A 13,219-nucleotide genomic window follows, 5' to 3' on the forward strand; every position below is an offset into this window, starting at 1 on the left:
CCTGACCCCTGCACCCCCCCCACACACACCCAGCCCTCTGCCCTGACCCCTGCACCCCCCACACACACCCCAGCCTCCTGCCCTGACCCCGGCACCCCCCTCACACACACCCAGCCTCCTGCCCTGACCCCGGCACCCCCCTCACACACACCCAGCCTCCTGCCCTGACCCCTGCACCCCCCTCACACACACCCAGCCTCCTGCCCTGACCCCTGCATCCCCCCACGACCCCAGCCCTGACTTCAGTACCCCCCCATGACCCCAGCCCTGACTCCAGCACCCCCCATACCTGCCCCCAGCCCTCTGCCCTGACTTCTGCACCCTCCGCACACACCCTCACCCCCCCACACTGCATACCCGGACTCTTGCACCCCCCATATTCCCACCCCAACCCTGAGCACCGAACGGGAGCTCCTGCACACACACACCCCCACATTCCCACCTGCACCCCTCACACCAAATGGGAGCTTCCCAGGTAAGCGCTCCACACCCAAACCTCCTGCCCAACCCTGAGTCCCCTCCCTCAATCTAGCTCCTGGCCAGACCCTATATCCCAACCCCCAGCCTGCTCCTTCACCCCCAGCCCTGTGCTCAGTGCACTCCCACCCTCAGCTCAGCGCAGAGAGAGAGAAAGAGAATGGGCTAGAACCAGGGAGAAGGTAGGTACCCACTCTATGAAATCCCAGACTGGCAGGGGGCTGAGAGGGGCCGGCAGCCGGGACCCTGGCTGGCAGGAGCCGGTGGACAGAACCCCAAACTGGCAGTGGGCTGAGCAGCTCAGCCCACTGCCAGTCAGGTGTCCCGGCCACCGGCCCCGCTCAGTCTGCTGCCGGTCTGGGGTTCTGACTGCCGGCCCCTTGCCAGCCGGGATCCCGGCCGCAGGCTCCACTCAGCCTGCTGCTGGCTAGGCGAATGGAACCCCAGGCTGGCAGCGTGCTGAGCGGCATAAGATCAGCATTTTAATTTAATTTTAAACGAAGTTCTTAAACATTTTGAAAACCTTGTTTACTTTACACACGACAATAGTTTAGTTATATAATATATAGACTTATAGAGAGAGACCTTCTAAAAACGTTAAAATGCATTACTGGCACGCGAAACCTTAAAGTGAATAAATGAAGACTCAGCACACCACTTCTGAAAGGTTGCCGATCCCTGGACGAGATCAATGCCTTTTGTTAGCATCTATTAAACTTTCAGGTGTTGCACTGATCTGCCACAATTGTTCCTTTCATTATAAAAGGGTTTTAACCCTGTTTCACTCTGAGTAGCTCTCTACTAAGTCCACACAAAGCCTCCATGGCCACCTGCCCATATACACATGCTTCTACCGGAAGGTCTCAGAAGCCGCAATTTAATTGGTCAGTAAAGTTACATTGGCTCACATTAGTGTAAGTGAGATGAGAATCAGGTCTAGTCTTTAAGTTGGATTGATCACATCTTGCATTGACACTTGAGTCCATGTAGGGTGACTAGACAGCAAGTGTGAAAAATCAGGACACCTTTTTCTCGGGTGGGGATGGGAGAGGGGTAAAGTTGTGTATATAAGACAAAGACCCTAATATTGGGACGTCTGGTCACCCTAAGTCCATTTGAAAGCATGTCATTGACATTGCATTCCAAACCTATTTCATTATCAATGGAACAGTCATGATATTTCACAGACTGCATGATCATGGCTTTTAAATTAGACGGAAGTACTCAGGCTGCTAGATCCCAGCCAGTTGTAAATTAAAAATCCAGGTGTCACATACCTGTTTTCACACATTTGCAGTAGAAAGAGATTGTAGCCATCAATTTTTACCAACACTTCCATGCACCACGGATGCAACAACAGCTTTAAAAGTCAGAATTGGAACACAATGCCATGTTCACAAGAGTCCTAGCAGGAATAAAGTACCTTCCCTCCCTACTGCCAGGTCAGAAGACAGACTTTAAGCCACCCTCCTTGACATTCCTTATTTATTCTCCAGCAGTGACTTCCAGGTCGACTGTCCTCTGTTTGTTAATCTGAACACAATTTTTCTAAGTGCCAGCAGCATGGGCTCAACTCCAGCGTCAAAGTCAAGCTGTCTCTGGGCTGTGTACATCAACAACAAAGTTTCTGGAATGGGCACTTGCAGCTGGCAATATCTATGTGACAGCAGCTGGCTTTCCATGGGGAGATGAGCTCAATTTACTGCCCAAAAGCAAATTTACACAGAGCCAACAATACAGAGCATGTAGGACTGGGCCAAGGCCCGAAGGCCTTAACCAGTTTGTACCCAGGCCAAACTCCTGTTGACTTTGATGGGAGCTTGGACTGAATAAAGACTGAGGCATAAACTGCCCCCTCTGCCAGTCTGAGAGAGAGGGGAACAAACACCTGGCAGTCCTGGGGAAGAACAGAGGTGGGCAGACAGGATTGCTGCCTTCAGTGAATCATACCCCCATTTCCTGGACCTTCAGGAAGCTCCTCCACCAGGCATCTACAGAGGTTGCGATTCACTGCTGTGGGAGAGGATGCTCTCTGTAGCATTATTTCCTCTCAGCTTGCTGGGCTCACTATCTACTGGCTCTATCGGTATTAACTTAAGCACTTTCCCCTTCTGCAGCGTGAAGCCCTCCCTCCAACCAGGGACAGCTACAGAGCCAGCAGGGAATTCTCCTCTGGAGCTAACTGCTAGGAGCTGGAGGGGCCCCAAGAGAGACCACAGAGATATGCCAAGGGCCACTATATACTTGCGGGCTTTGAGAGCCAAGTCTCACACACACACCCTACCAAAGGAATGATCCAGGGCAAGCTCCATGAAGGGAAGGTTGCCCGGATGTCAGTTCCCTGCATGGGATTTTCCTTGAATAAGGACTTGAGAATTTTTCCCATGGAGAGGAGATATGGACAACAACAGGGGACTGACCTTGTTTGGCCTTAACCATGCTAGGGTAACGGCTGGCATTAAAGTATTTATACAGTAAAATGGATATGAGATGCTCGGCAAGTTAAATTCACTTCATCGGAGGGCCAGGACTTTCCAGCTGACTATGAAGGAACTGCACAAAGGAGTAACTTCTGTAGAGACAAATCTTTCCATAGAGTCTGTTTCAAGCAAAATGGCCCAGCTGCAAAGTTCAGACCTGAACCTGAGTTTCTCTCAAAGCTTGGGAAGTGTTTAGTTTTGGGTTCAACCCAGCGTAAACATAGGGTTCAAGACACCAAAAATATCAGATCCAGATCCAAGTTCCAGAATCTATGCTTTCACAGCGGGGGATGTGGGGGGCAGTACTAAACTGTGTCCTTATAGTTGACAGGAAAAGCCTGAAAATAAGAATCTGAGCATAAATAAGTGCAACAATGTCTTCCTAAATCTGCAGCCAGCTTGAAACAGTAGCTCTGAAAGGTGTGAATTGTTCCATTCAGCTCAAGTATTAGCTCTAGAAACTAAGGACAACAGTTTAAATGCCAGTATTGTTAAATATTTCACTGATGGTGATTTTATCAGAAAAATTCAGTTCGGTGCACTTATCTCAGACCCCAAATTATCTACAGCACCTTCCCAGGTACCAAAAGCCATAACATCTCCTTCCTCAGCGGACAGGATCATAGGCGATGACTTTTAGTTTTCCCTAGGGGTGCTCTATCCCTGTTCCGCCCTGAGGCCCCGCCCCTTCCCCCAAGGCCCCACCCTCGCTCTGGCTCTTCCAGCCCCCCCTCCACCCTCTCCCTAAGGCCCCACCCTCTCTCCACCCCCTCCTGAGGCCCCGCTCTCACTCCACCTCTTCCCTCCCTCACTCTTCCCCCTCCCAGAGGCCCCCACTTGCACTCCACTCGCTAGTCTCCGCCCTCCGACAAGCTCTTCCCCGAGCTTCCAAACAGCTGTTTGGCGGTGCCCCAATCCACTAATTGGGGGCGCTGCCAATCGGGGTTCCACCAAACAGCTGTGGCTGGTGAATGCTGAGCACCCACTATTTTTTTTCCCATGGGTGCTCCAGCTCCGGCGCACCCGTGGAGTCGGTGCCTATGGCCAGAATATCCAGATTTGCTCTTACATGCAGTTATGTGTTTTCAGTACAAACATCTATGTCCTATTGAATGAAAACTGAAATAGCAGAGAGAGCATCACATTGAATTTACTTCAGATAACTTGCAAGCCCCTGCTGTACTGATTGTGCTATTCATTTTCACAACTAATTCACTAAAATCCTCCATCATTTTACATATGTCCAGCCTGACACACCCTAGCACCCAGACTCCAGGGTCACTGCTGAATTTAGGACCAGCTGGCCTTGGAGTACACAGGACTCTCATATACCCTCTTTTCTTGCCCTTGCCCCAGGCCAGGGGAGCTGCACATAAGGCCCCTGGAGTGCTCACTGCTGTGGAGGAGGAGATGTCACAAGGCACTGCACTCATCCTTAGTTAGAAAAGCTGAGGGGTAAGAGCAGACAAAATGGGAAGCGGCTTTATTTAGATTGACAAGAGTGAGGCTGCTAACTTGGAACAAGGCGGCAGAGGGGGAAATAAACCTCCCACCCTTGACACGTTTGTCAGAGAAGGTTTAAGACTTCAGCAAAAATGGATAAGCTACTTGCAAAAGCATCATGAAACTGCTAGCAATATCAGAGAGGCAGAGGGCCTCACAGGGCCAGCTGTACATAATCAGAGAGGCCCCAAGCAACTTAATGTGGATTCAGATCCAAGTTCCCCAGAGTCCAAGGATGTTTAGATCCAGGGATTTGGTCTAGTTCATTATTCACATCTGGACCCGATCTCCAAGTATTTGGATCCAGAGTTTTGGCGCAGTCCTTCTCTAATGAGAACCTCTGTGTACGACAGCTATGGCTCCCAAGGAATACAGCCAGGGCTTGAGCTAGTGGAAGGGGAGAAGATGGGTGGGCCTCTCCTCTCAAACCTGCCACGCCAACGTTGCCCTTCCTAGAGTGCCAACCTTCAGAGTCCAACTAGAATTAAAGATTCCCAGGAGTTTTCAGTTGCATAGATGGCCCATTGACAGAGGTTCCTCTTGCTCCTTTTCACAGCGTTTATTATTAGCTGTCCAAGTGGTTCTAGCTATTAAGTAGAACTCTCTCAACAGTCCAGTTTTCCTGCAGTAAGGGAGTATCTTTCTTACAGAACTCAGTGATAATCAATGGGATTTACCCTGCAGGCCACAAAACCCTTTGCAGGACAGGTGGAAACACAGGGATCCAGGATGGTAGCTGTGGCAGGTGTCTTTGAAACTGGTATCCATTAATCAAATAAAGGGCAGGTACAATAGGCCATTAAATCTCCTCAATTCTCACCTTCCTAGCATAGTTATATGCTGGTCTCTTTTCCCCGTACAAGTGCTTTGCTTTTTCTTTAAATATACTCTCTCAGCCAGTCCTCAACTGGTGTAAATTGAGGTAGGTGCTTTGAAGTCAGTGATTATATAAGCTGATTTATACCAATTGAGGATCTGATCCTCCATATTGCACATAAGATTTTCCTCCTAGGTGACCTGCCCTCCCCCCGCTTATGATTTCTTACCTTCACCTGTTTTAATAAGACAAATTTGGGGTGGAAAAGGTTCCCATGGCACTTTCTGGTTAGCTTTGACTCCTTCGCCATTATTCCCATCCTTGAACAGAACTAGTTCTAATGCTGTCTCGCAGTGGATGGGGTGGAAGTTCCATTGTTCGATGGATTTAAACCTGGACTGAACAATGCACAGAGAACGCATTAGGGGGCTCATTCCTGCACAGCTGGGCCTGTGATGACGGGGTGAGGCCATGGAAGCAGATAGTTAGATGGGCTCAATTAAGCAGGTAGTTCGGTTAGATAGATGCATAGACAAGGAGACCTATATAGGTCCTCCCCAGCTCTATTTGCTAGGAATCGAATAGCCATGGATGTGGGAGAGCCTCTGCTAAGCACAGAAGAGCTGCTCTCTCTGCATATGCAGGCACCGCAGTACCAGTATCAGTATCTAACTCCTCCCGTGTCCAAATGTTCTGGGATGTGTCTAGTGCGAAAGGACGTTATGTAAAACCTAATTCGACACGAAGAAGGATTGCACAAGTGGTTAAAAAAAGTCTCAGTAAAAGCTGATGGCACAAGCTGGCAAGCAGCCTGATTAAAGTGACATCTCCCTAATCTGCTCTGCACTAGGAGGTCTCAGCTTAAAGACTCCCACAGAGGGCTGCTGTGTTGGTCTATGCCCTTTTTGGTAGCCAAGCAACGGGGAAGCTTGTCAGCACACAGAAGTTATTATAACCAGTATCTTATTTCCACAGGCAGAGAAGGGAACCGGAGGGCAACGCAAAATTCAGGGATGCATGGCTCAGACACGTTTGAAAAGATCATCTTGACATTCGGGAGAGGGAGGGGGGAGAGAATGACAAATAATTTCTCCTAACTGGAAACCTAGCCACAGATGCTCACGCTCACTGCTGCCTGCACAGAGAGGACAGTGTCTGGGGGCAATCCACAGATTATGACAAAACTGCTAAAATATACCACGGGCCTGATCTAAAGCCCAATGAAGTCCATGAAAAGACTTCCGTTGACGTCAGTGGACTTTGGATCAGGTCCCCGATGCTTGTCACGAAAGGACCTTCAGACCATCCTTGCCAAGTCCCTTTACAGAAATACATTCCCAGCCATAGGCACTGACTCTGTGCATGCTCTAAGACTGGAACACCCACAGAAAAAAAATTGTGGGTGCTCAGCACTCACCGGCGGGTCCCTGCTTCCCCTCCCCCAGCACCTCCCACCAATCAACTCCTCCCCCTCCACCGCCTCCTGCCCACTGAGGATCAGCTGTTCAGAGGCGTGCAGGAGGCACTGGGGGAGAGGGAGAGGAGCAGGGGGCAGGAAGAGGCAGAGCAAGGGCAGGGCTGGGCGACACATCAGGGGGACATCCCCAGATGCCAGGGAGTGAAAGGGGCTGGGGGACCAGGAGCAGGACCTAGAAAGGGCAGGACTAGGCCCTTCCGGCCGCTGGGATGCTACTCTGCAGAGTGACAGGCTGGCAGCTGCCTGAGAGAGCCTGGCCGGAAGGCAGCTTCCACTCCCCGCCCAGGCTCGGGGGCAAACGAGCCTGAGCCCTCCCGGCACATTTCCGGCTCGCTCAGCATGCCTCCTACACAGCACCCAGCAACTACATTCACAAACAGGCCCTGGGGGCATCACACTTTGCACAAGAAATTTTGATGGTGAGTTTTGAACATGTAGCCATGCACATGACACCTGGACCAGCTACTAGTTCCTGGGGGTTCAAAGTCTACACGAGGAAGGAGCTCCTACAGGAGGTTCCATCCCCTCCCTGGCAGCAATGCCAGGTGGCTGGAAAATGGGTGGGGTTGTCTAGGGAAACTAACAGGAAAGCAGTTTTTAGTCAAATGTTCCATGAAAAATTGTGCTTTTTTGGTAGGAAAGTCAAAAAATTTCAGCCAAAACTGAAAACTGTTGAAAATTGCCAAAACAATTATCCAAAAACTGCTAAAAGTTTCCAAGTTGGGGGCTCTCAGTTTGCTGACTAAAAATTAATAAAGTTTTCAAGGGAAGCAGACAATTCCCACAAAAATAGTCATTTCCTTGAAAACCAAATTTTCTGACAAAAAAGTTTCAGCAGAAACTTTTCTACTAGGCCTAGCAACATCATATTTAGGTGACATGCCTATAAGCATTCTGTATGTATGCAAGTACATTCCCATCTCTATGTGTATATAAATAATAGGATGGCATATGACATAACACCATGATTACAGGCATCACAGATCATCTCTTTTGTTCCTGGAGTCAGTCTTTGGCCCTCACAGCTTGACACTACAGGTGTGCATAGGATTCCCAGACCTGCATAGTCACTGTACTAGCTGCTGTCCTTTTGATTTTCATTGGGAGGGTGGGGAAGTTTTAGGTGTGGGGATTGTCTCTCTACTTTTATGGGCCCAAAATAATATAAGATCTGATCTTCCCTCCTACTTCTACCATCCAGAAAGTGAAATACTATCAGATGATCAGAAATTATGTTATTTTCGTCCCACAGATGGCTCCCTGAGGCTTTAATAACATTCCAGGAAAACCCAAATGAGCCACTTCCCCACCCCTATTTAAAACCTGTCGGAAAGGTTGTTCACGTCCAAGAGGGCAGAAACCATCAGGCAAGAGATAACGAACATCTGAAGTCCTGATTCTGAACTTTCCTATAGGTATAAATTCAACACCATTCAAGTCAGCGGAGTTAAATGGGTGTAAAGCAGGCACAAATGAGATCAGAATTAAACCCAATGTCTCTTTTCCCTTTTCTATCATTTTAACCAAGCACAAATGCATTGTAGACTTGAGGGACCACTCATGGACTTCACTGACGCAACAGCCACTAGCCAGGCAAAGTCAGCTCCATCCAAAGGAGAGGGTTGACTGTGGTTCCTTTCAGTTGTAGCACCAGTATTCTAAAAGACATCTTTGCAAATGAAGATCAAGTTGTAAAGATTCTGGCCCTGAATCTATTCCCAGTTTCAATGGGGCTGTTTGGGTCTGACTGGGAGCAGATCCTGGCCCTCATTCAGACAGTTTGCATGGAAGACACTAGACGAAGCTTCTATTTTTGTCGTGGGGAAGGTAGATGAGAGAAGGAAAGTTGATGGAATCAGCATTTCGAATGTCATGAAACAGTTCTCCTGGAGAAAGCACGAGATCTTACCTCACCCTTTTGTAGGGCTGTTGATTAATCACAGTTAACTCACGCAATTAACTCAAAAAAATTAATCGTGATTAATCGCAGTTTTAATCTCACTGTTAAACAACAGAATACCAATTGAAATTTAATACATATTTTTGGATGTTGTTCTACATTTTCAAATATATTGATTTCTATTACACAGAATACAAAGTGTACAGTGCTCACTTTATATTATTATTTTTATTACAAATATTTGCATTGTAAAATGATAATCAAAACAAATAGTATTTTTCAATTCACCTCATACAAATACTGTAGTTCCACCTCTTTATTGTGAAAATGCAACTTAACAATGTAGATTTTTTTTGTTACATAACTGCACTCAAAATCAAAACAATGCAAAACTTTAGAGCCTACACGTCCACTCAGTCCTACTTCTTGTTCAGCCAATCGCTAAGACAAACAAGTTTGTTCACATTTTTGGGAGATAATTCTGTCCACTTCTTATTTACAATCTCGCTTTCTGGTGACAACAGGGATTTTTGTAGCCAGCATTGCAAGGTATTTACATGCCAGATATGATAAATATTTGTATGCCCCTTCATGCTTCGGCCATCATTCCAGAGAACATGCTTCCATGCTGATGACACTCGTTAAAAAAATAATGCGTTAATTAAATTTGTGACTGAACTCCTTGTGGGGAGAATTGTAGGTCTCCAGCTCTGTTTTACCTGCATTCAGCCATATATTTCATGTTATAGCAGTCTCGGATGATGACCCAGCACATGTTGTTCATTTTAAGAACACTTTCACTGCAGATCCGACAAAACGCAAAGAAGCTATCAATGTGAAATTTCTAAAGATAGCTACAATGCTTGATCCAAGGTTTAAGAATCTGAAGTGCCTACCAAAATCTGAGAGGGATGAAGTGTGGAGCATGCTTTCAAAAGTCTTAAAAGAGCAACACTCCGATGCAGAAACTACAGAACCCAAATCACCAAAAAAACAAAATCAGTCTTCTGCTGGTGGCATCTGACTCAGATTTTGAAAATGAACATGCATCAGTCTGCTCTGCTTTGGACTGTTATTGAGCAGAACCTGCCATCAGCAGGTACGCATGAAGAATGAAGGGACATATTAATCTTTCATGCATCTGGTATGTAAATATCTTGTGACTCCGGCTGCAAAGGTACCACGCAAATGCCTGTTCTTATTCTCAGGTGACATTGTGAATAAGAAGCAGGCAGCATTATTTCCTGCAAATGTAAACAAACCTCATTGGCTGAACAAGAAATAGGACTGAGTGGACTTGTAGGCTCTAAACTTTTACATTGTTTTATTTTTGAATGCAGTTATTTTTTTGTACATAATTCTACATTTGTAAGTTCAACTTTCATGATAAAGTTATTGCACTACAGTACTAGTATGCAGTGAATTGAAAAACACTATTGCTTGTGTTTTTTACAGTGCAAATATTTGTAATCAAAAATAGATATAAAGTGAGCACTGTACATTTTGTATGCTGTGTTGTAACTGAAATCAAAATATTTGAAAATTTATAAAACATCCACAAATATTTAAATAAAATGGTATTCTATTATGGATTAATTTTTTTAATCGCGCGATTAATTTTTTTAATCACTTGAAAGCCCTACCCTTTTGCATTTAGGGCCCTCAATGCTCGGTCACTGAACTTCCCTGGGAGCAGGATCAGAACACACATGGTAGGCAGCAGCACATGCAGCCCAGTCTTGTGCTACGACAGTACCTTGGGACAAAGCAGGTTAATTCACAAGGAAGAGAGTCTCACCCTGAAAGCTGAACGTCCTTTGCTTTTCTGGGTTTGAATAAGAACCAGAGTGTTACTTTACAGTGGTTTAAAGGTTTGGCTACATTACAACATGCACATGCTTAGTTCTGTACACAGCACAATTACAGGGGATCAGAGACAAAAGGCAGCAAGACTCAGATAGTACTGTGTTGGGCATGTGTTATAGAAACCTAGATAGTACAGACCTGAATTTCAAACTCAGTTAACAGGCTGTTAATGATTTGCCCAGGATGGCGATGGAAGAGTTTAAGAGCCGAACTAGACAGCTATTTATGTAGGCATTTAGGGTCAGATCCTTAGATGGTGTAAACAGATGTCAAAGTCAATGGAGTTGACTTTAATAGGATTATGCTGATTGACACTAGTAGTTCAGGCCCTAGTACCATGCTGAGTTCCTAATAAGGAGGATTCCTTTATTCAATCAATCACTGAAAATCACTTAGACACATGGAGCCCCCTTAACTCACCTTCCACTGGGGTTGTCATCCCGCATCCCTAAAGTGCAGATACATTAACTAGTATTATTTTTAAGTGGTTACCCACATTGGAACAAACTGCACATGGAGAAAAGGATACATCCCCAGGATAACTGCTTCAAGGCATTTGATAGGTAAGGATTCCCTGGTCATTTCTCTAGCCGTCTCCATTAACCTAGGATAGAAAAAACTTTCAGTCCTTTTGGTCAAAATAGTCAACAAAAATTAAAGGTTCCTCTTACCTTATTGGGGGCCAAACCCCTCTGGTCTTATTGGGCCCAATTCGCCTCTCAAACCACATTCACGTGGATGTAACTCCACTGATTCCAATAGAATCACTAGTTTACAGTGGAGGGGGATAAAAAACAGGCCCCAATGTACGGGCAGCCAGGACTGAGTGGCAGCAGATGTATGGGAGAACCCAGATGTCTCAGAAGGGTCACCTTCAAGTAATGGCTTTTGCTATTTTCTTTACTTAGGGGCAGATTCTGAGCCCCTCCCTCACATTCAGTAGTACCATGCACCAGCGGAAACCAATGAGAATACTTGAGGAGAAAGGATCTACCAGCCTGGATAAGGGCATCAGAATCTGAGCCTTAGACTAATCTCGATGGAGAAGGGACTGTTTCTCACTGCATGCTTATACAAGGCATAGGGACTCTAGGTGCTACTGTAATACAAATTTTACCAACATTAACAGAATATGTTATTAATTCAGACCACCACAGATGTGCATTTTGATTTAAAAACAAATGCCAGTGATAAATTATTATTATTAAAAAGACAACAGTTCTGCTTTGATCAGGAAAAGCTGGTACGTTTTCAAGTAAGCATTCGTATCTCCTGCTGCAGCGTCATCTAAGTTGAGAGCTACCTGCCAGTGGAGTCACAGATTTAAACTCCCGTCCCAAGGGGTGCTGCAGGCTCCAGCTCACTGTGTTCACAAAGTCTCCTCTTCAGAGATCGGGATTCTCAAAGAAAAAGTTATCGTGGATGCGCCACGTCTCATGCCAACAGGAGCTTGCACAACTAACCCCATGTGGGCACTGCGTATGCACACTCTAAAGCCTCACCACCCTCAGCAGCCCCAATCCTCTCCCAGGACGAGAGCCTAGCAGCTGAGCTGTTTGCTATGCAGTTCTCTGGTGGGGGGGTGGGGGCAGCCTCTGCACTGCCTGCATGGGCAGCGGGTATTATAGGCAGGGGTAGGCTGTGCCTCCCCAAACAGCCTCATGTGGCCCCACCCATGCTGCACCCCAAGGCCAGGCCAGGCCCCCTCCTGCAGTTCCCAGCTCTCTGCCCTGGCTGGCTGGCCTGGCTCCCGCAGGGACTCGGTGTGCCTGGGGCTGTGCTGGCCTCCTGGAGCACCAGGGCCGAGGCCTCACCTCCTGGCTGTCTGGCGCTGGGGCCGGGGGCTGCGGTGGGGGTGCTCTGGGCACTGAGCTCCTGCGGGGGTGGAGGGCAGAAGGGGAGGGACAGGGCCTTAGGCACAAGGGGAGGGGCTGGGAGTGCTAGCCTCCCCCAACGGCCAGGTCACCGGCCGCCCATGTCTGCAACTCTGCCCCAGCTGCAGACAAGGAGGCCCCATGGAGCTGGGCTCCAAGACCCCCTGGACAGGTTCCCCAAATCCTCCACCACCCCACATACAGTGCTTCCACAACAGCCAGGCCCCTCTACACCAGAGGTACCAGCAAATTACACCTATATTGGAAACATTTTCTGATGTTTGTTGTTGTTGCTAACATTAATGAGCCCACACAGCAGGACAACTCCCTGCAACACTCAGAGCTCAATTCCACCCTATGACACAGCTGTGTAGTTCCAACTGAAATCCCAGGCATGGGGTTCCCCCGCCAAGGGCAGAATTAAGCCCAACAGGTGAGATATTTTCAAAGCTGCCTAAGAGTCGGACATCCAATTTCCATGGGAATCCAAATCCCCTTCGTGGCTTTGAAAACCCTGCCGTAAATGGGCTGGAAAGATACAATATTTTCTCCCCTCCTCTGCTTCTCCTCCCAGGACTGCATGGTAAACACGTCCCTGAGGGCGCTGGCAGCAGCCGAATGAGGCTGCAGTTCAGGGCACTGCCATGCTATGGGGTATTAATTCTGCAAGCTCCTGTAGCAGGTACATGAAACCTTCTTTCCAAACAGCAGCAGCTTCTAACGTATCCTCCTATAGTATTAAAATGGCTCTGGCTCTTTGTGTAGAAAAGAGGTTATGTGCTCAAAATGCCCCCCTGTGCCTGGGGCAACTGGACTGGATGGTTC

At 47.4% G+C, this 13,219-nt stretch overlaps 1 protein-coding gene across 5 annotated transcripts in view; it reads right to left on the reverse strand.

Moving 5' to 3' along the window:
• VASH2 (vasohibin 2) overlaps window positions 1–13,219 on the reverse strand; it is a 72,350-nt gene that overhangs the window by 21,495 nt on the left and 37,636 nt on the right. For all 5 annotated transcript variants that reach the window (XM_048843150.2, XM_048843146.2, XM_048843148.2 and 2 more), the window contains one exon: window positions 11,050–11,124. In XM_048843150.2, the coding sequence (XP_048699107.1) occupies window positions 11,050–11,124 (75 nt within the window). The remainder of the gene's footprint in view (window positions 1–11,049; window positions 11,125–13,219) is intronic.

Source organism: Caretta caretta, chromosome 3, assembly GCF_965140235.1.
Source record: "Caretta caretta isolate rCarCar2 chromosome 3, rCarCar1.hap1, whole genome shotgun sequence".
NCBI classification, from domain to species: Eukaryota; Metazoa; Chordata; order Testudines; family Cheloniidae; genus Caretta; species Caretta caretta.